Source organism: Equus quagga, chromosome 14 (genome assembly GCF_021613505.1).
Source record: "Equus quagga isolate Etosha38 chromosome 14, UCLA_HA_Equagga_1.0, whole genome shotgun sequence".
NCBI lineage: Eukaryota > Metazoa > Chordata > Mammalia > Perissodactyla > Equidae > Equus > Equus quagga.
Genome location: NC_060280.1, coordinates 96,945,489 through 96,966,246, shown reverse-complemented (window position 1 = coordinate 96,966,246; position 20,758 = coordinate 96,945,489). Strand labels below are relative to the sequence as shown.

At 68.1% G+C, this 20,758-nt stretch overlaps 2 protein-coding genes and 1 long non-coding RNA gene across 6 annotated transcripts; 1 reads left to right on the top strand and 2 right to left on the bottom strand.

The window, feature by feature from the left end:
* Positions 1-230: 230 nt before the first annotated feature.
* TMEM259 (transmembrane protein 259) lies at positions 231-8,950 on the bottom strand. 3 transcript variants are annotated; one of them, XM_046637713.1, is made up of 11 exons: positions 8,562-8,946; positions 3,980-4,231; positions 3,330-3,429; positions 2,825-2,935; positions 2,397-2,519; positions 2,220-2,320; positions 2,056-2,113; positions 1,856-1,939; positions 1,656-1,788; positions 1,412-1,511; positions 231-1,315 (listed from the first exon to the last, which is right to left on the bottom strand). In XM_046637713.1, exons 1-11 carry the CDS (start codon positions 8,787-8,789, stop codon positions 770-772), a joined length of 1,836 nt encoding a protein of 611 aa, XP_046493669.1. In that variant the 5' UTR covers positions 8,790-8,946; the 3' UTR covers positions 231-769. The 3 variants fall into 3 exon arrangements, with proteins under 3 accessions (XP_046493669.1, XP_046493668.1, XP_046493666.1); XM_046637712.1 differs by having other exon boundaries at positions 231-1,511; positions 1,856-1,936; positions 8,562-8,950; XM_046637710.1 differs by having other exon boundaries at positions 231-1,511; positions 8,562-8,948.
* LOC124225203 (uncharacterized) lies at positions 5,468-8,542 on the bottom strand. The gene is made up of 2 exons (XR_006885033.1): positions 5,978-8,542; positions 5,468-5,860 (listed from the first exon to the last, which is right to left on the bottom strand). It is a non-coding gene; the product is annotated as an uncharacterized LOC124225203 (long non-coding RNA).
* Positions 8,951-13,929: 4,979 nt separating the features above from the next.
* CNN2 (calponin 2) lies at positions 13,930-20,643 on the top strand. Of its 2 annotated transcripts, XM_046685908.1 has the most exons (7): positions 13,930-14,086; positions 17,254-17,375; positions 17,744-17,810; positions 17,928-18,065; positions 18,910-19,026; positions 19,179-19,325; positions 19,662-20,643. In XM_046685908.1, the coding sequence occupies exons 1-7, from the start codon at positions 14,024-14,026 to the stop codon at positions 19,935-19,937; spliced, it is 930 nt and encodes a 309-aa protein (XP_046541864.1). In that variant the 5' UTR covers positions 13,930-14,023; the 3' UTR covers positions 19,938-20,643. The 2 variants fall into 2 exon arrangements, with proteins under 2 accessions (XP_046541864.1, XP_046541863.1); XM_046685907.1 differs by lacking the exons at positions 13,930-14,086; positions 17,744-17,810; positions 17,928-18,065; ... (1 more) ...; positions 19,179-19,325; positions 19,662-20,643 and adding an exon at positions 14,093-15,425 and having other exon boundaries at positions 17,254-17,737.
* The last annotated feature ends 115 nt before the right edge of the window (positions 20,644-20,758 follow it).

The window sequence follows — 20,758 nt, the reverse complement described above, 5'->3', positions numbered from 1 at the left end:
GGCGCGGCGCGGGGAGCTCCTGGCCCAGCTCGGGGACGGCGCCCGCCACCGGCCGCTGCGCCTGCTCCGGGCCCGCGCGGAGGGGCCCCGGGCCGCCCGGTGACCGCGGGGAGCACGCCCCGCCGGCCCGCGCCTGCGCAGAAGCCAGCCCGCCCGGGAGCCGGCCCCGGGCCCTCCTCACCTCGCCCCCCGCACGCTCGCACACGCACGCGCACACCGAGCCGCCGGCGGGCCGCTGTCAGCAGTTTATTCTATATACAAACACAATTTTGTACACTGCAATTAAATAGAGTGGAATGACCGCCTTCCGCCTCCCTCGCGAGAGACGCGCGCGGCCGCCGCCCCTCCGGCCCGGCGCGCACACGGGGCAGGGGCCCGGGAAAAGGCACTGCGCACGACGGAGCACCAGCCGCCGGGCTGGGACGGCGCGGGCCCCCACCCCTGCTCCCCCTGCTCTGCCCCACAGCTCACTCCAGACCTTCCACCACCCCCTTCCAGAACCTTCCATGGAGCCCTGCCCCCTCTCCTGCCCGGCTCATCGGCCTGCGTCTGTTCCCCATGGGGCCCACCAGCAGCGGCAGGGGCAGCCTCGGACAGTCCACACTCGGGAGAAGCCCTCCTCTGGGCAAACCTGGTGGGCCCGAGCACCAGCCGCGGCAGGCCGGGCGGTCCCAGGGCCCCGGGGCACAGCTCCCCCGAGCCGGAGGGCTCCAGCCAGGTCACGCCCGGCCAGTCGGGATGGCCAGGGACAGGTTCAGCCGCCCAGGGCTCAGGAGCCAACGTCCAAGGGCACATCTGCTGGGGCCACAGCCTCGGGGCTGGAGCCACCCACTCCAGTGGCCGGGGCGGCTGTGTCAGGTGCTAGGGAGTCACTTGGAGGGGGAGCGTTCTGGGGGGCCCGCGGTAGCCCCCCGCCGGGGCTCAGCGAGCTGGCCGTCCGCCGCTCCAAGAGGGAGGCGCTCAAGCCGGACAGGAAGGAGGCGTCCGTGATGATGGCGGCCGTCTCCGCCATCCAGCCCAGGTCGCCACTGGCCGCCGCAGCCACCGAGGCCGCCGCGGCCACCAGGGAACTGGGCGCCTCAGCCACAGGCCCGGGGCTCGCACCGCCACCCGGCGAGCCAGGGCCCAGGGCGGCGGGCTGGCCTGCAGGGTCGGGGGCGGCCGCCGGGGCGCCCCCGTTGTTGTTGAGGTCGTCAGGCAGCGCGGTGGGGGCGCCGGGGCCCAGCGGGGGCGTCTGCAGGAGCAGCTCCTGGATGCGCACCTGCTGCAGGATGGCGGGCAGCTCGTAGTGGTGGAAGAAGTAGATCATGGAATGCTGCGGGGGGCGCCGGGTCAGCGGGGCCGGGCCGGAACCCGGCCCTTGGAACCCGCAACGGCCCGAGGGCAGCCCCCACAGGGAGGCGGGCCTGACCTGGATGAAGAGCCAGGAGGTGACGAGGGCCAGGCTGCTGTACTGCCCGTTGAAGCGGTAGTGGTAGGCGTAGAAGGCGAAGTGATACAGGTAGAAGAACCTGCGGGGGGGGGGGGGCCACTGCCGCCCCGGACGCCCCGCCCCCCCGGAGCCACTGCCGCCACGCCCACTGGAGCCACTGCCGCCACGGACCCCACCCCGGAGCCACTGCCGCCACGGACCCCACCCCGGGCGCCCCGCTCACCGGAGCCAGTGCCGCTTGCTGGTGCTGGTGTGGCAGCAGATGGCGTCGTACTGGTCAGCCAGCCACACGATGAGGATGATGTAGAAGGCCGTGGTGGTGTCATTGAAGAATTCGGACATGATGGCCTCCATCCCTGCGGGGACCGGGGCGTTGGACGGGGCAGTGGGGGGGGGGGGGGCAGGGGGGGGGGGGGGACTCACCCACGAGGGCCAGGATGACGGTCAGCAGGGGCGCGGCGGGGAAGGCGATGGCCATGTTCATCTCCAGCATCTGCAGCAGGTCCACTGCGGGCAGAGGGCGGCGGGCGGGCAGACCGGGTGAGGCGCCCGGTGGCCGGGGGTGGGCAGGGGCCACGGGGCCTGGGGCTGAGCCCGCGCGCAGGCCCGGCTGGGAAACTCACCAATGAAGACGAAGATCTGGTGGTGGGAGTAGCGGAGCAGCATGGACACGCTCAGGGTCTGCAAGGGGGCCGCGTGAGGCCTGGGGAGGGCCGCCCGACCCGGCCCCGCACCCCCCAGCGCCCCCGCCCGGCCCGCGCTCCCCTGCAGCCGCCGGCGCACTCACAAAGATGACCATGATGACGAAGGCCGCCAGGTAGGAGGTGCGCGCCATCCACATGCTCACGAAGCGGTAATGCTCCCCCGACACCACGTTCCGCAGGAAGCCTGTGGGGGGCGGGCTGAGTGCCGGCTGCGCCCCGGCCTGTCCCCCACCCCCGCCCCGCCCTGCATGCCGCCGCACCCTTGTTCTCCTCGTTCTCAGCCAGGCCCTTCACGCTGGACATGAGGATGTCGTCGTAGCCCAGGAACTCAGCCAGCAGCAGGCGGCTGAAGCGGTCCCCGAAGCATTGGTCCCGCGTGGGGTCTGTGGGCAGCCCAGGACGCGGTGTGTGCCTGGCCAGGCCCCGGGGAGCCCAAACCTCCTCTCTGAGGGGGGAGCCTCCCCACGGGAGCAGCACTGTGACCCTGAGCAACAGGTGGGCCGTGGCCCGGGAGGGGGCTTCCCGCGGCTGCGGAGCAGGCAGCCCCCAGACCTGGGGACGGTCCGGACCTGGGACTCAAGTGCTTGTGGGTCACCCCGCCCAGGCCCTCTCGGAGGAGGAGACCCGAGAGCTGGGGCCGGGACGCTCTGCCTGTGGTGGGGGCTCGCGGGTCGCAGGGGAGACTCACCCAGGGTGACCACCATGACGGGGATGCTAAGCCGCTGCCGCGTGGCCTGTGACAGCCGCAGGAAGCCGTACTCCAGCGAGTACTCCACGATGTACTCGTCCTGCGGCCACCCTGCGGGTGCCCCAGGCACGGTCAGCGCGGAGCCCCACCCACGCCCTGGGAGGGGCTGGGTGACCACACGCTTGGCTCGTGGGCGGCTGGTCAGACGGCACCCACAGGACTTTCTAGGTGCAGGCAGGGGAGGGGCGGGTTCCCCGAGAACGTGCAGCTCTGAGCTGCAGGGCCTGACCCCTTCAGAGGAGGGTCCCAAGGAGGAGCCGGGGCCTGGGAGCATCTCCCACAGCCTCACATGCTGCTGAGAGGGAAACGGAGGCACGGAGCAGCCACTCCCCAGCCCGCGCTGGTCTGGCTGCTGGGAGCAGTAGCCCCTCTGGCCAGGCGGTGCCCCCAGAGAGCCCCTGAGGTGACCTCAGCTGCCATGGCGGCCGCGGCCCGGCGTGCGTACCTTTCGAGGGCGTCTCGGGGAAGGGGAACTCCGGGCTGTCATTCAGGGCCGCGGCGCCGCCCGGCGGCTTCAACACCTTGGGTTCGATGTCGAGCTCGAACTGCAGGGGGTGTGGGGGGCACCGAGAGGTGGGGCGGCGCCAGGGGGTCCGGCCCTGGGCCACCTCTGCCTGACGTCCTCCACTTCTGGGGCTGAGGGCCTCTGACCCACAGCCAATCAAAGACCCAAGCCAAGACCCCTTGAGTGGTCATCTCCAGGCGGGGGTCTGCCCCCAAAGCTGGGGGGGCAGAGGGCTCAAGTTGGGAGGACAGGCCTCCTGGCGAGCTCTGCACCAACACCGCACCTGCCTGGGCCCACCCCGACTCTGACCGCCCCAGCACCTCCCTCCTGGCCCGTCAGTGTGGCGTGACCTGCACGCCTCCAGTGACAGGCGCACAGCACCTCTGCAGGAGCCGCACCCGGGGCCTCCCTCTTGGGCCCCAGAACTCGGCCAGGCCCTCCAGGTGACAGCCAGGAAACGACCGAGCCAAGTGGGCCAGCAGTGCCGCCTGCCCCAGGCCCCAGCGGGGAGCAGGCCGGGCTGGTGAGCCAGGCCCGGCGAGGGCGTGTGCTCCAGGCGGGACCTCCTAGGCGGCAGGCGGCCAGCGCACCTTGACGGAGCTGTTGGCGAACATCTCCATGGTCAGCTCCTCCTCCTCCTCCTCCTCCTCCACCAGGCCCGCAGCCAGGCCGCCGCCGTCGCAGAACTGCAGGAGGACGGGCGCGCGGCTCGAGTTGGGCTGCACCTCCACGCGCAGGATGCCCTCCCGCGGCCAGCGGTCGCGCACATGCTCCAGGCAGTTGATGGGCGAGCGCGAGAAGACAATGTGGATGTAGGCCAGCACGAAGAGCACGAACAGGGCCTGTGGGACAGCGGGCACTTCCTGGGACTGCCCCGGGGGGCCTGCGGGACCCGCCCAGAGAGGCCCGGCTGGGGCCCACCTGATGGGACCCACCAGAGCACAGGGTGCCATCACCCACCACTCTGTCCCGCAAGGCTCTCCCTGCCCTTGGTGCACTCTGACCCGCCAGTTAAAGCCAGCTGCCCTCTACCCGGCAGGCATGGCCAGCTGCATCTGTCAAGGACACGGCCAGCCCTCAGGAACTGGGCCAAGGGCCCCACGGCAGGGCCAGCTCGCTTGGCATCTCTGAGGCGTGGTGTCCCCATCTGTAAAATGGGGACAGCACTGGCTCCCACTAGGCGGGCCTGCCCCCAGGAAACACTGGGCCACATCTGGTGACATCTATGGTTGTCACACTGGGGCAGCTCCGGGCATTGAGGGGGTGGGGCCAGGGATGCTGCTCAACACCCCACAGTGCCCAGGACGGCCCACACAGACAGTGACCCGGCCCCGACGTCAGCAGTGCTGGGGGGACCCCGCCCCGTGTCAGGCTACAACAGCACCTTCTGCATGGCTCACAGTAGGTGTGTCAGAAGGGCCACCCCCTCCCCAGGAGCCCACCTCCCCAGCTGACGATTATGCTTCTCATGAGTCCTTAGTGGACAAATGTCACCCTCCCGGCCCAGACACGGTGTCCAGGACATCACTCCCGTGTCCCACCTGCTGCCCCACTCCTTGAGGAGAGTCCCCAGCTCGCCCAAGGTGGTGCCCACCATCGCCCCAGGAAAGTGGCGTCAGCAAGCTCATGACCCCAGGAGCTGCTCAGAGATGGGGTGATCCCCCAGCTGGGCTGGCAGAGCCTCTGAGACGCCCCCACAGCCAAGCCCCGCTCTCCAGGAGAGCTGACCGTGGTTGAAAACCACAGCCCACAAGAGGCCAGAGCACAAAGCCCCTCCTGGCCCAGCGAGGTGCCCGTGGCCACTTAGGGCCACACGGCCACCAGCCAGAACCTCACCCCTTCCATGCCCTGCCACATGCCCCAGAGGGTAGTGCTAACACCAGCCGGGGGCACCAGCCTCCCCTCTGGAGCTCACCCTGCAGCCCTGGTGAAGGCTGGGGCAGCGGGGCGCCCGCCCCGTCCTAGCCAGGACACTGTGACCTGAGGGGGACAGAGCGCCAGAGAACGGGGAGAGGCCCTTTCTGGGCACCCTCTGCAGTCCTGGATCCAGCCACTCCTGCAGCTGGGTCGAGCCCACCCGAGGCCCTCAGCTGTGCCAGCCCCGATCTTCCTCCCCTGGGCCACTCGAGCCAGGGGCACCGCTGAGATGTGGGCAGAGAGAGGTGGCCCCGCCCAGACCCCAGGTGTGCAGGTCGAGGGCGGACGCTGAAGCCAAGGCCAGAGCCAGGGCCTCAGCTGCGGAGTGTCCCACAGGCCAGGCAGCCTGCTCCCTGAGGCGTGGCTGCAGGCAAGCACCCCGGGGACCTGCACGCCAGCGTCGTGTCTGGGGGCCCGCCGAGCCAGAGACGGGTCGTGAGGCCTGGTACCCGCCGCCCTCGGCTCAGTCCACCAGGCTCTGCAGGCCAGATGTCCAGCGGGAGCCGAGCCCAGGATGCCGCCCACTGTGGGCCAAGAGGACAGCACGGCACAACCTGCCAAGACGGCACCAGAAGTGCTGACACAACACGGAGCCGGACGCCAGGGGCCACCCGTGCACCGCCCCACACTCGCGCCTGACATCGCCTGGGTTTATAGGCAGGGAACCTTACAGATGGGGGGACTGGAGCAGCGAGGTCACACGGCCAGGAGGGAGCCCAGGAGGTAAGTCCCGAGGACACGTGAAGGAGAGACCTGGCGGCACCCAGGCGCACGATGCTGCTGAGCAGCCCCCAGGGCCCAGCGCCACCATGGGGCCTTCGCCAACAGCCCCACCAGCACCTTGATCGCTACCTGAGGCCCCAGGTGGGGTCGACTGCCCTTGACAGAGGGGGTGGGTCCCTGGGGGCGGGGCCAGGAGTTTCTGCCCCAACTGACAAGGCCCGCCCCCGATCCGGGCCTCAGTTTCCCCATTATGGAACAAGCAGGCAGAATCGGTTTCAGTCCCCTCCAGACCTGTCATCAGCCACACAGGGCAGCCCCAGGTGAGGCGGCACCAGGCAGCCCTCCCCGCTTCTCCCTTCTAGGGATTTCAGGAGTCTCATCCGTGGCCTTCCCACCCTCTGACCAGCAGGGTGGTTCGGTCACCCCTCAGGTCTGGGGTAATACAGCCCCCCAATCTCTGCCACCCCAGAGAACCCTGTGCTCTCACCTCCCTGGCTGCACTGGCCTTGCTGTTCTGCCAGCCCCAGGGCCTTTGCACAGGCTCCTGCTGCCTTCTCGAGGCTGCAGCTGCCGCATGTCACACAGACCGCATGCCCCACAGCCAGTCTGTGCCTTCCTCCTCGTCTGCCCACTCCCCCCTGGGTCCCAGGGCCCAGCTTGAGGCGGCATGGGGAACAGGTTCAGGGATCCCACTCAGAGCAGGGACTCTAGGGGCTTCACACACATCCTCTCCTTAATCCTTGGGGACCCCGAGGGCACCCCATCACCTCTGCTGCCCACATTGGTGCCCCTCCCGCCATGGCCTCCTGCTCGGGGCTGCAGGGTCAGGAAGCCCAGGGTCCAGAGTCCAGTGCCAGCTCTGGGCCTCCGCGCCAGGAGAACCAGCCGAGGTGGCAGCCCAGGCGGGTGGGGGGACGGGCTTCTAAGGGCCCCAAACACGGGCCCAGCGGCCACCTCTTGCCCCCAGCAGCTGGCATGTGGGACACAGGTCTCCAAACGGCCTGAGGAGGGCGGGGAAGCGGGCACCTGGGCAGCCCGCAGCAGGAGCTGGCGGAACCGGCGGCCCAGGAAGAGGCTGAGAGGAAGTCCGCGAGGGGACCTCGGTCTCGCAGCGAGAGTCCGGAAGCCAGCGACCGGAAACACAACAGCGGGCGTTCTGGAACTTGAGGCGGCTCAGAACCAGCCGCCGGCCTCACGTGCCGACGGGAACTGGGGCAGATTCCGGGAACGAGGGGCCTCGCCGCTCCAGCTCAGCGGAGACGGACTCGGGGCTGACGACTCTGGGGCCACCTGCCCAGGGCCTGTCTGCTGGTCGCCCCAAACACCCATCTGCTCCTAAACCGGGGAGCAGCAGACAGAGCCCAGCCCCTCAGAAGTGGCCCCATCTGAGGTCTGGGGAAGACAGGGCTCCCTCTCCTCCACGCGGCTTCTGTCCCCACTCTCAGGCATCCACAGACCCCAGGAGCCCAATAAAGGAACCCCGATCCCATAATCCTCCACAGCCCCACTCACAGCCTCCGGAGGGGCCCCGAGCGGTCCTGGGGAGGGGAGGGGGCAGGAGGGCCACCTCAGCATGGCCTCACCAGGCAGAGAGCAGGCCACTCTGGCCCACGAGGGACTGGGGGGCTCAAGGGCCCCCGGGAGGCTGTGGCCAGCCCACACCCAGGTCGGTCCGGGCCCCACTGGCGCTCCTTCCACCAAACCCCAAAGAACCAGCAGGTCCTGACCAACCGGGCCGGCCGCGCCCCAGCGCCTGAGCGTCAGCATCAGCCGCTCTGTGCAGCCCGGGAGCCCAGCCAGCACCCCGGCCCGGCCCGCGGCAGGTGTCAGGCGACACCTGGGACCGCCCTGTGCTCGGGAACCCCGGCCCCCGGCCCCCGGCCCAGCAAGCTCCTTCCCGGGGGGGAGACCCCTTCTCGGACGGGCCGGGCGGTGCCCCCGCGGGTGGACGCGCAGAAGCTCGCGGGCCCGGCTGAGACGCGAGCGTCAGCGCCGGCTGTGACTTTGTCACCAAGCCTGGCGAGTGACCTCGGTCAGGTCACGCTCCCGTGAAGCCCAGAGAAGGAGCACGGCGGGGGCGGCGTGGAAGGTCCCCAGGGTGGGAGCCCCCGGAAGGCGCGGCGGCAGGAGGAGCGGGGCCGGGAGCAGCTCGCGGGGCAGCCGGTGGCCCGGGGGTGTGTCCCGGGGGCGCGGCCGCCGCGGGCTTTGGGGAGACCCGGGGTTGGAGATCGGGGTGGGACGGGCCCGGGTGGGGGGGTGCACGGGGTCACAGGGCGAGAGGCTCCCGGCGGGTCGGGGCCTGGGGAGGATGGGGGTGGGCGCGGCCCGGAGCCGGGACCAGGAGCCACCACGGGATGACACCCGGTCCTTCCCAGGTGGACGTCTCGGGGCAGGGGGCAGGGGTCAGGGGTCGCAGGGTCCCCAGTGGGTCGGGTCTAGTCCCCCGGGTGGGAAGGTGGCCCGGGCGCGTCGGGGTCAGGGGGCGCAGGCCCGCCGCCGGGGTCAGGGGTCGGGGGTCGGGGCCGCGGTCACCTTGAGCAACACGAAGAACTCGAAGAGGCGGCGGAAGGCGGGCGGGAAGAGCCGCGAATAGGTGACAGCCATCTTGAAGAAGAGCGCGTGGAAGAGCCGGTCGCGCACGTTGATGAGTGGGTTGGGGTTCAGGTTGGGGGTGCGCGGCCCGCGCGCGGGGGCCGGGCCGCCGCCGCCGCCGCCGTTAGGCCCGGGCGCCGGGGCCCCGGGCGCCGCGTGCTCCGACATGCCGTCCCGCGTCGCGCCCTTAGCGGTCCGCGGGTCCCCGAGCGCGCCTCCCGGCAGCCATGGGCCGTCCCCGCCGCCGCCGCCCGCTCACGGCCGCCCGGCCGCCGCCGCCATCTTCCGCCTCCGCGTCCTGCTGACGCCTGCGAGTCGCCGCGCCCGGCCAGAGCGGCCCCTGCGCCCGCGGGGCACGCTGGGATGCCGGCGGCCGGCCCGCGGAGGCCCCGCCTGCTCGCTCGGCCGCGCCGCTCGGGGACGCTGCGGGGCGGGGCTGCGTCGGGACTGCTGTTTTGCAACTTGGCCCCCAGAATCCTCTGCGGCTGCGAGGCCGCGTGTGGGAGTCAAAATTAGTCAATATGGGAGGGTTTTAAACGCGATCGAAGACAGCTAAGGAAGTGTGACGGGAAGACATGTTCCTTTGCATGGTGCTCTCGAGAAAGCCATGCCGGACAGGTTGCATCAAATTGGCATAACTGTAAAGCACTTTGGTCAATGGCCTTCAAATAAGCCGGCGGTTGGCTTCTCTGCTTCGAGTTTGGTTGAGGAAAAGCTGCCGCGCCTCCAGCGAATCTTGGGTGAGGCCCCCTGACGTCGCAGAGACCGTGGCGTCATAAAATCCCGCCAGGCTCTGCGCCTCGCTGTTCGCGAAGGTCGGCGACGAGAGGAAGCTCCTCGCTCCTGCCCGTCTTGGTGCATCCGGGGATTTCGCACGGGGGCCGCGGGGCTCATGCCGGTTTTTGCCCACCCGGTGTCACCGCGGCAATTTCTTTTCTTCTCCAGACCCTCGTCCCTGCTGCGCGCCCCCGTGTGGCCTTGGCCCGATGGTGACCTGGAGGACCGGACGGGACTCAGAGCCCGTGCCGGCCACTAAGGGAGCGTCCCTGTCCTTGTCCTTGTCCCGTGCCCCCTGCGCGACCTGCATCCGGAGGGTCAAGGACTGGACAGGACTGGGAGCCCGTGCCGGCCACTGAGTTGTCCTGAGCCGCGTCCTCCTCTTGACCGCCGCCCGGCTCACAGGTGGCCAGCCCGTCCCCCGCCCGCAGCCGGCACATTCCGCAGTGTCCCCGCCCGGGAGGGCGCCTCGGGCCGTGTCCTCATCCTTGACGTCTGGCGCCTCCGCGAAGGAAGAGGACGCCTCCCGTGTCACCACGGCGCGCTCCCGGGCAGGGGGGCTGGACCCAGCAGGATCCCGGGAGGGCAGACAGGGGACACGGGCGAGGACGCACAGTGGACACCCGGGCCCGCTGCAGACGGCGCCCCAGGGCCAGTGCCTGGTGTTGGGGACACAGAGCCGGGGACCAGCAGGGACACGAGCGGTGTCCGCTCTGGCTCCCGACTGAGAGCATCCCCCGCGGGGGTCGCAGAAGAGGTTGTCATCTTCTTGTCCCGTAGAAGGCGCCCTGCACGGGGCCTGGCGTTCACTAGGCGCTCCATGAGTGCACACTTGAAATTATTGTGGGTCACCCCCCAGGTCACTTGTTAGTCACAAAGGAGAAAATAAAACATCTTTCCCAACGCAGGGCATGGGCGGATGTCCCCTTGGCGTGGGGAGTGCAGCCGGCCTGGCCGCTTGTGGCGGGTGGGTCTCTGATGCGTCCAGCGAGGTCCAGCGCCTTAGCCGGACCCGGTGGCTGAGACGGGACGGGTTTCGGAGGAGGCCTCCGGTGTCGCTGTGACTCGTCTGCGGTGGGCGGTGGCGTTGGGGTAGGTTGGGGGCTTCACACAGGCTCGCCGAGAAGGGGACCCTGGAGCAGGGACAGGAATGGGGACAGCGGGCAACCAGGGTGGGAAGAGCATCAGGCAGAGGGCAGGGCCACGGGAGGGGCCTGGAGGGCGCGCGGTTGGGGGTCAATGGGGAGCCCCCGGGGCATTGTGAGCAGGGGAGGATCCTGACCTGAGCTGACAGGCTTATGGTCACTGCCTGTTGCTACTTTGTCGCTGTCCCGCCCGCAGGTGTCCTGGCCGGCAAGTGGCACCAGGCAAGGCCCGTTTGCAGAGAGCGAGGGGGTGTCTGAAGCCCGGGCTGCACGGCCCAGCCCAGGGTCCTGCCCTGACCCCTGGGGTCCCACTCAGAGCCCCGTCACCGCAGGGACAGGATCGCCCAGGGGTGGCTGCCTGGAAGGGGCCACAGGACCCTTGCTGCACCTGCAGCCCCGGAGCCAGACCCCTGAGACCCTGGGGGCCCAGCCCACCGCCCAGGCACCCGAGGCTGAGGCTTGGGGGGGGGGTCAGCCCTGCTATCCCAGGTCCTCCAGCCGTGGACCCCGGCCCACGGGCATGGCCGAGATCACACCCCGGAGTACCTGGGGATGTCCCCCGTGAGCCCCTGCAGTACCCCAGGGTCAGTCCTGACAGGGAGCGCCACGGGGTCAAGGGCAGAGGGCGGGGCGGCCGCAGAGGCCCCGGAACCCCCGCCCTGTTCCTGCAGCTGAGGCCGAAATTCCTGAGATTTCGAGTGAGTTGTCAACAAGTCCTCATCTCGGGTCACCCTGGGCGGTGTCACTCCGAGAATTCCACATATTTCCACACATTCACCGTTCCCTGCGGCCGGCAGCCCCAAGGGCAGTGGGCGAGTCACGGACGGGGAAACTGAGGCACAGAGAGGTCCAGCCCAATTGCCTGAAGTCGCACAGCCAGGCGGGGCGTCGGGACCCGAACCCAGGCTCCCACATTCTGGAAGTTGGGGTCCTCGGCGGAGTTTCCCCAGTTGTCACAGCCTAAGCTTCCGAAACCCCGGGATCTGGAATCCTGGGATGTCCATCCAAGTCTGGATTCCTCGGGTTCTGGGAGGCTGCGGGTGTAGACGAGGAGTCGTTGGTCACCCATTTTTTGTAAAAGACCAAAAAGCCAGTATTTGCAGCTTTGCGGCCCAGAGGTGCCTGAGTCCAGCTGCAAACGTGTGGGCACAGCCGGGCCGAGGGAGCTCCGTCCAACTAGACCTGAAATGCGGGTATTGTATGATTTCTACGTGTCGTCAGAGTCTTCTTTTGATTTTTCTTTTTTTTTTTTTACTTTTTAGCTTGGGGACCACCCCCCAAAAAAACCGCAAAAGAGTGTCCGGGTTGGGCCCGCGGTCCAGAACGCGCCGGCCAGTAGGAACGTAGCACAAACCACACCCGCAGTTCTCAGTTTTAAGCCACATTAAAGGACCGAAAAGAGGACAGTCTTGGAAACGGTTCCCATAACTCGGTGTCTCGGAAACGGGATCATTTCAACGTGTGATCGATGTGAAAGACGATTAACGGGGCCTTTCACCCGCTGCTGCGCCAGGTCCGAGAAGTCCGGCCCGACCCGGACGTGGACGCGCCCTCGGAAAACCCGCGGCCAAAACGGACCCGCCAGGACGATTCCCGAAACCTGGATCCAGCGTCGGTTTTTAAGTTTGCGTCAGAATTAACTCAAGTCAAATAAAATGAAGCCTTCGCTTCGCGGCCGCGCCGGCCACACGTCCAGTGCTCGCGAGCCGCGTAGCCGGTGGCCACAGAGGCGGCCGGTGCCCTGTGGGGCCTTTCTGTCATCTTGGTCCCTTCGGTCAGCCCGGGCGGGAGCCCCATCCGCAGGCGGGAGTGGGGGGCGTGACCAGGTGACCCGCGGGCGTGGGGCTGGCAGTCACCCATCGCCGCAGGCCGGGCAGGCGGTCGAGGGACCCACTCGAGCCCCCTTTCCCGCCGCCGGGGCCTCCACAGCGCCCTGGGTGCCGCTGCAAGGGGTCCACCCAGACCCCCGAGTCCGTCCCACCCTCCCAGCTCCCGGCCTGGACACCACCAAACTGCACGTTCCCACATCAGAGCCGTTGGCTCATGGTTGACCCCCCCCGCCACTGGCCACTGGTCCCCATTTCACAGATGATAAACTGAGACCCAGAAGGAAAGGGACTCACCCTTGACCAGCCGGCTCGGACTTGAACCCTGAAGAAAGGAGCCGTCGGTCAGATGGCCCGGGAGAATGACAGGTGGAGACAGAAAACAGACTTCCCGGCAGTGAGGCGCCAGGGGCGAGTCATTTCCGGACCCTCGCAGAGCCCAGCCAGCCACTTGTGTGTCAGACTCCTACTCACACCTCAGAACCCCATCTCCGACGTCCCCTCTTACATGCAGCCCCTACTCCCCGCTCATGTTCCTGCACCCCAGTCCCCTCTTTCTGTCCTGTGCCTGCTCACCGGGGTGGGTGGGGGCTCCTGTGCTGGCTCCGTCTTCCCAGAGATGGGCAGGGCCAGAGTTACGGTCTCCCGGGACCCAGAATCACCCAGCAAGGGAATGGCCCAGAGGCTGCGTCAGGGAACGTTTGATGAATGAATAGCTGTGTGAATGAATGAATGAGTGACTGACTGAATAAGCAAATCCGTTTATTCCCTTATTGATTGATTGATCCGTACATAGACACCACCTACTGAGCACCCACTGTGTGCCCGGCCTGGTCCACTGGGCAGGCTCAGCCCTACCCCCAGGGCATCTCCTGATCGACACTCTCTGCTGTTCCACCCTCCTCCCCATTCCACTTCATCCTTCAGCCCAGAATTCAAGGCCCCTTCTTATCCCCCACTTCCCCAGCTTATCTGATTAATCCCTAAAGGTTTTCAACCACAAACAATCCCTTCCTGTCTTTGTACCTTTTGCTCTGCCAGCAACACTTAATCCCTTTGGGACTGGCAAACTCCTATTCACCCGTCGCAGCCCCAGCTCCCATGGCCCACTCCTCAGAGGAGCCGGCCCTAGTTCCCTTGCCCACCACCCAACTACCGGAGTTCCCAGGAGGCAGGGGCCAGACCAGGAGGCCCCTCTAAGTGGCAGAAAGTGGGGGGGGGGGGGGTCCTCATTCGTGCCCCAAGGGAATTCGGGTGCCACCCAGCAATCCCCCCTCGCCTATCGTGACGCAGAAGGGTAAACTGAGACCCAAAAGGGGTGCGGGAGCCGCCTAGGAGCCCCCAGCGGGGTGAGGGCAGGAGGGCCCCGTCTGGGCGGCCCAGCGCCACCGCCGTGCCTCAGTTTCCCGTCGGTTCCGAGCGGCGAGGGGCCGGGCCCGGGGCGCAGGGGTGGGGTGGCGGGGGGTCGGGGCGGCGAGGGGCTCCGGAAGTCGGCGGCCGCAGGAATCCGCGCGGCGCGGCCTTATAAGGCCATGTGCGCCGGGCGCCAATCAGCGGCGGGGGCGTGGTCGCCGGCTCCCGGGCGCCGCCGTCCTCCCGTCCGTCCGTCTGTCTGTCCGTCCGCCAGTCCGCCCGTCCGTCCGTCCCGCCGGCCATGAGCTCCACGCAGTTCAACAAGGGGCCCTCGTACGGGCTTTCGGCCGAGGTCAAGAACCGGGTGAGTGGGGACCCCCCCCAGCTCCCGGGGCGCCCCCCATCCCCGACTTCCTCGGGACCCCCGCGGGCCCGACTCTGGGGGTTAGGGGGGGCACCGCGAGCTCTGCACCCGGGGCCGCGCGGCCCTTCTCCTCCTGACGTCTCGGGGGGCCCGGGGCGTCCCCCAGAATCTGGAGGGGGGCCCGTGAGGGCTGCGATCTCGGGGTAGGCGTGACCCACCCGTCCCCCCATCCTCTAGGACCGCTCGGGTCTGACCTCTGCCCCCGCCCCGCCCCCAGCCGCAGTCCCCCCCCCCACTGTCGCCCCCACAGCCCAGGGGTCCCCCCCGCGCCCCCTCGTCCTCATCCCCCGGCCGCACTTCTGCTTTCGGGGCCCCTGCAGCGGCGGGAGGAAGGGGGCGGGGCCGCAGCCTGCAGGAGGGTGTGGCCCCCCCACAGGAATTTCCCGACCTCTCACACCTGGCGGGGGGGCGCCCAGGGGAGGCTGGAGCCCGGGGGGCCGCCCGGCTGCTCCCACCCCCACATTCTCTTTGTCCGGGTCTGACACGGTCAAACGGAGAGCAGAGGCCTCGCTCACAGCTCGCCGGGGTCCCCTAAATGCGACCCTAAAATGTGTGCGTTTGGCAACCTGGAAACGCCAGGTGGAGACACTTTTTGAGAAAGCGCTTGTGGTGGCGGCTCAGAGAGGGGCAGACACTTCTGCAGGGTCACACAGCAGGGTGGGCCCGTCCCGGGAATGGGGAGCAGGGGGGTCATCCCAGAGCCAGGGGCAGGTCCCAGGACTGACAAGCCAGGTCGCTTCCAGCCTGCTGGGGGTTTGTCATCCCCGCCCCCACCCCACACACACACCCTCCCACCAGGCACCTGGGAATGTGGCCCCACAGCCGCGGCCGCGGGGGACCTGCCTGGGCACGCTGAGGGCACAGCCCCGCCAGCCCCCGCCGGGCACCTGCGGGCGGCGGCACGGGGAGGGAGGGCTCTGCCGGTCCCTGACCCCCTGGGGCGCACCGTCCCGCCCTCCAGCCCTGATTCCCCGGGCTGCTCCTTGGCGGGTTTGCCCACGGGGCTCAGAGACGCGGCTGAAGCTGCCGGCACCGCACAGCTCGCGGGAGGCAGAGGGGGACCCAGACCCGCCACGTCCTGCTCCTGGCCGCCTCCCGAGGGGCAGCAGAAAGGGGTTGAGGACAAAGCCCCCCAGCGGGACCGGCCTTGGAGACCAGCTTCCCGCGGCTTCGAGCCCACAGCCCGTCCACTTTACCGGCTGCTTAAGAGGAGGGCGACCCAGAGACCCTGCCGCCCGGCCCCCGTGCCTCAGTTTCCCCCCGGCCAGCTGGCACGGAGGTGGGCCGACGTCCAGTGTGTGTCTCTGAGGGGCCGTGGCCGCGGGATCTCCGGCCGCTGGCGGTGGGGGGGGGGGGGTCTGGCCCGCTGGGAACAGCTGGTCCCCATTTGGGGGAGGCCGGCTGCATTCCTGGCAGTTTGCGGCCGGCAGGAATGCGCGGGCAGCGGGGGAGGAGGGCCGGCCCGCCGGGCGCCTCTGCGCGACCCCAGCCCCGGAGCCGTCAGGGACGGGACCCAGCTGGGCGCTCGGACCGGGCATCCAGACCAGCCCGCCCACCTCAAGCGCGCCTCTCGGGACGTAACCCCGTGTCTGGCTCCGTGTGCGGCCGGGGCGGCTCCCCGAGGCCGTGGGAACCGGGAGGCCGAGGCCCCAGGGGGCCGGGCCGGGCGGATCGGGTGACTGACCGGCCTCCCGCCTCTGTCCCCCGGGCGGCTCAGCCCTGATCCCGTGTCGCAGGGTTTGTACGCAGGGACCAGGAAGGGGGCTGGGGGTCCCTGACGTCTTGGGGCTCCCCCGGGCTTTCTCGGCCGTCCATACTCTGAGATGCCGCCGACGGGGACGGGGCCCGTGTGTGCTCGCGGGCAGTGGGTGTGCGCTGATGGGGCCCGTGAGCGTTTTTATCGATCGACGCCCAGTGGTGACAGGGGCAGCCCTGAGCTGCACAGCAAAAAGCACGACGGGGGACGGCCCGTCAGCAAGGAGATGGATCACACAGCAGAGGGGGGCGACCAAAGCACGGACAGGGGGGTCAGGCAGGGGCGGCGAGAGAGGGGTGCGAGGAGGGTCGTCATGGCGGGGGCCTCAGGGGAGTCCTCTCTCGGGAGGGGAACTTCCAGCTGTGACGGGATTGCAGGGAGGGACCCAGCTGTGCAAACATCTGAGTCAGAAGTGACAGCATGTGCAAAAGCCCTGAGGCAGTCACTGGTGTGGCCAGTTCAAGGGGCAGAGAAAGGTTGGGCGGTTCCTCAGTAAGTTAGACACGGAATTATGACCCAGCCATTCCACTGCCAGGTACACACCCCCAAGAATTGAAAACGGGTGTTCAAACAAAACCGGTACACGGATGTTCCCAGCAGCACGATGCACAATAGCCAAAATGGTGAAAGTCACCCAAATGTCCATCAGTAGCGAATGGATCGGTCTGGCCATTCAGTGGAATATTGCAGAGCCCTGAAAAGGAGCGAGGCCCTGACACGGCCGCACAGGGACGGACCTGAACCCACGATGCTCAGGGAGAGACGCAGACACAGAAGGACACACAGCGTGTGACCCCAGGGACGTGAACAGGCAGATCCACAGACAGAGAGTGGGCTGGTGGGGGCTGTGGGCTGGGGAGGGGGGGGCGGGGGTGATGCTGATGGGGATGGGGGATCTTATTGGGGTGATGGAATGTTCCGGAAACGAGGGAGAGGTGCTGGTGGCACAACGTGGTGAGTGCCACTGAATGGTGGCTCTGACATGGGAGATGTCACGTGGGTCTCAGCACATTCACAAACGAGGGCAGAGAGGGGTCAGCGTCTGCTGCCGGGGGAGCGAGGGGGTCTGACGGCCCAGATCCCGCGGGGACCGCGTGGGGTCCGGCATCGTTTTGGGATGTGGATTCGTGCCTGTGTTACTCGGCGGGAGGTCCCAGCGGGGCTGCGCCGTGGGGGGTTGTCTGTACCCGGGGAACGGGGCCGGATCTGCTCGGGGCGGGGTGGTATGGGGACCTCCAGGACCCTCTGTCTCTTCTTCCCTTGGAGTCGCAGACCCCTCCCCGGCAGGCGCTTCTCGGGGCCGCCGCCGGGCGCGTAGTCACCGCGCACCCCGCGACCTCTGCTCCTCCAGCTCCTGTCCAAATACGACCCTCAGAAGGAGGCGGAGCTCCGCGGCTGGATCGAGGGCCTCACCGGCCTGTCCATCGGCCCCGACTTCCAGAAGGGCCTCAAGGACGGGATTATCCTGTGCACGTGAGTGCAGGCGCCATGCGCGTCCCCCTCAACCCCGGGCTGTCGCGAGCCGTGACCCCACCCGCCACCTGCCGCCGGAAGCTCCTGCCTCGAGGGGTCCCCGGCTCCTTCTGGCTCCGCTTCCTCCGGTCCCGTCGCTCTGTCTGTCCCCGCGCTCGGCGGTTCCCGTTACAGCCCCTACGCGGGCCGTGCTCACGGGCGGGTGAAGGCGGCACTGCGAGAGGGGAAACTGAGGCCCAGAGAGTGAGGCAGGAGGGGGCCGTGGAAGGTATGCGCGTGGCCGAGATGAGAGTCGTGGCCCCTGAGGTTCCCCTGAACTGACGGGACGTCCCGTGTCCCCCCCAACCCACCCCGACCCCGTCCCCCAGACTCATGAATAAGCTGCAGCCGGGCTCCGTCCCCAAGATCAACCGCTCCATGCAGAACTGGCACCAGGTGAGGGGGCCGGCGGGCCGGGCCGGGCCGGGCCGGGGTGGGGGGCAGGGACCCCGCCATCTGACAGGTGGGCCGACTGGGGGGTCCCCTCACCGCCCTTCTCCCGCCCCCTCGCAGCTGGAAAACCTGTCCAACTTCATCAAGGCCATGGTCAGCTATGGCATGAACCCCGTGGACCTGTTTGAGGCCAACGACCTGTTCGAGAGCGGGAACATGACGCAGGTGCAGGTGTCTCTTCTCGCCCTGGCGGGGAAGGTGAGGCCCAGAGAGGGGCAGCCACCTGCCTGGAGTCACACAGCGAGGTCGACTGACGGTGGTAGATTTACGGGCCCGTTCCTCTGCGAGTCTCTCTGAGCGCCCACGGGGAGGCGCGGGGCGCCCCGAGTTCGGTCGTGAACCAGACAGACACGGTCCGCCCCTTACGGGCTCACAGTCTGACAGGGGAAGAGACAACGAACAAACCTTTTTTTTTTTTTTTTAAGGTTGATATTTTGGAGCAGTTTTAGGTTCGCAGCCAAAGTGAGCAGCAAGGTCCAGAGATTTCCCATATAGCCCCCCCCCCACACACACACAGCCCCCCCGCTGTCAACATCCAGCCATGGGCCTCCATCGACACCTCCTTATCACCCACTTGTTCGGGGTTTCCCCTTAAGCTCCTAAATCGTTTTTTTGTAAGTTGTCAATTGTGAGAAGTTATAAACTGAAGGAGAAGAATTAGGCCGACGACGTCCAGAGTGGGTTGGAACAGTGTTTCAGGAGGAGGGAACAGCAAGGCTGAGCGGTGGGAACAGGGAGGACAGCGTTCGTGTCGGGGAATCGGGTCCCGAGTGGTGTTCTCGGCAGTGTTGCCACCAGGGGAGTGGAGGCTCCGGGGGGACCGGCATCCGGGGAGCGTTGGGGGCCCTGGCCTGGACGGGGGGGGCCGGGGGTTGGGTGGAAGGAGGTGATGGACGGTGAGAGAGAGGGGGGCGTGTTGAGGCCCAGGCACCGAGGCGTCGGCGGTGGACGGGACGGGCGGCAGTCACTCCCGGTGACCCCCCCGGCCGAGCCTCGTGCTCCAGCCCGGCCCCCTGGTGCTCTCGGCGCCCCTCGCCTCCAGGCCAAGACGAAGGGGCTGCAGAGCGGCGTGGACATCGGCGTCAAGTACTCGGAGAAGCAGGAGCGGAACTTTGACGACGCCACCATGAAGGCCGGCCAGTGCGTCATCGGGCTCCAGGTGGGCGCCAGGCTCCTCCAGCCCCCACCGGGGTGCCCGGCAGCGGGAGGTGGGCTTCTGAGGCGACACGCGGGCCCCGTGCAGCCGGTCGGTGGCCCCTGGAGCTCGGGGCGGCATCCCGAGGCCCTGACGGTCCGGCCGCCGCCCTGCAGATGGGTACGAACAAGTGTGCCAGCCAGTCGGGCATGACGGCCTACGGCACCAGGAGGCACCTGTACGACCCCAAGAACCACATCCTGCCGCCCATGGACCACTCGACCATCAGCCTCCAGATGGGCACCAACAAGTGTGCCAGCCAGGTGGGCCCCCCGGACCCGCGGCCTCGTCCCTGTCGTCAGACCCCCCGCTCTCTGGCTGTGCCTTCTCTGTCTCCACCTGGGCTCGCCCCGTGTGTCCCCGGGGAAGTTACTCCCCGGCTCCGTGCCTCAGTTTCCCTCAAAGGTTCCCAGGGAGAAGGTCGTAGGTCACAGAGTCAGGAGAGAGGGGGCGTCTGAGCAGGGCGTGGTAGGATGCATAGGAGTTTGCGCCGTGAGCACCAAGACAGAGAGATGGGAGCAGAGTGGGAATTTGGGACTGCTCGCCTCCCCTGGGGCCCCTGGTCCCATCCTCACCCTGACGCCCTCCTCCCTCCCCAGGTGGGCATGACGGCTCCCGGGACCCGGCGACACATCTATGACACCAAGCTGGGGACCGACAAGTGTGACAACTCCTCCATGTCGCTGCAAATGGGCTACACGCAGGGCGCCAACCAGAGTGGCCAGGTCTTTGGCCTCGGCCGCCAGATATACGACCCCAAGTACTGCCCGCAAGGCCCCGCAGCTGACGGCGCTCCACCGGCCGCCGGCGACAGCCCCGGCCTGGGGGAGGCCCCGGAGTACCCCCCCTACTACCAGGAGGAGGCGGGCTACTGAGGCGTCTGCCCGCATCATCGCCCCGTCTGGGTTTTCGGGTTTTTCTGTGTTTTCGTCTTGTTTTTCCGCATGTTCCAGCACTGCCCCCGGGGGTCTGTGGGGAAGGCTGGAGGCTCTGGGGGCGGGGCGTGCGGGGTGGGGCTCCTGCCCAGGCTCGTCCTGCAGCCAGGTTCCCAGCAGGCTTTGGGCCGAGCTGGGGGAGTGCCGGGGAGACCCCAGGCAGGTAGGGGAACCGGCCCCGGAAGGTTTCCGGTTGCTTCATCTCCTCTTCCGTCTTCTCTGCTGAGCAGTTTGTGGTTTCTGTGCCCGCAGAAGTTGCAGGCAGTTTTAACAAGAGAAAGATGCTTCTTTTTTTTTTCAGGGGGGTGGGCGGGGACGGTGCTGGGGGTGCTGGGGAGGGAGGAGGTCCCCTGGGAGACGGCCAGGCCACAGTCCCGAGATGTTTTGTGTGTTGGGATGGACTGGATTTCCTGAGGCCCAGACGGGACAGTGGAGTTATGAGTGGTTGAGGCAAAGCCAGGCCCACTCCGCCCCCCCGAAACTTGTCCCCGCTCCCCCACCTCGCCCCCCGCCGCCAAGTACTGCACAGGGATCCCCACCCCGAGGCCCTCCCGGGGACCAGCCCCCACCCAGGAGCCCTGGGACCAAGAGATAATGTGAAATACCAACTGTGGACCAAAGGCAATAAAACCTCTTTCTAGGAAAAGGTGCTGGGAGAGTTGGTGTCCAAGGCCGTGGGGGACCTGTTGGCTCGGGTCCCTTCTGGGGGGGACGAGGGGGGTATCGTCCATCTCAGTCAGTCCCCACAGCCGCCTTGGGAG

Excerpts from the sequence above, each read along its gene's own strand:
- TMEM259 (XM_046637710.1), bottom strand. The coding sequence starts at position 8,789 with ATGTCGGAGCACGCGGCGCCCGGGGCCCCGGCGCCCGGGCCTAACGGC. Across the intron at positions 3,430-3,979 it reads TCGCCAACAGCTCCGTCAAG|TTCGAGCTCGACATCGAACC; the intron begins GTGCGCTGGCCG and ends CACCCCCTGCAG. Across the intron at positions 2,520-2,824 it reads CGTCATGGTGGTCACCCTGG|ACCCCACGCGGGACCAATGC; the intron begins GTGAGTCTCCCC and ends GGCTGCCCACAG.
- CNN2 (XM_046685907.1), top strand. The coding sequence starts at position 14,821 with ATGGGGAGCAGGGGGGTCATCCCAGAGCCAGGGGCAGGTCCCAGGACT. Across the intron at positions 15,426-17,253 it reads CCCGGCCAGCTGGCACGGAG|CTCCTGTCCAAATACGACCC; the intron begins GTGGGCCGACGT and ends CTGCTCCTCCAG.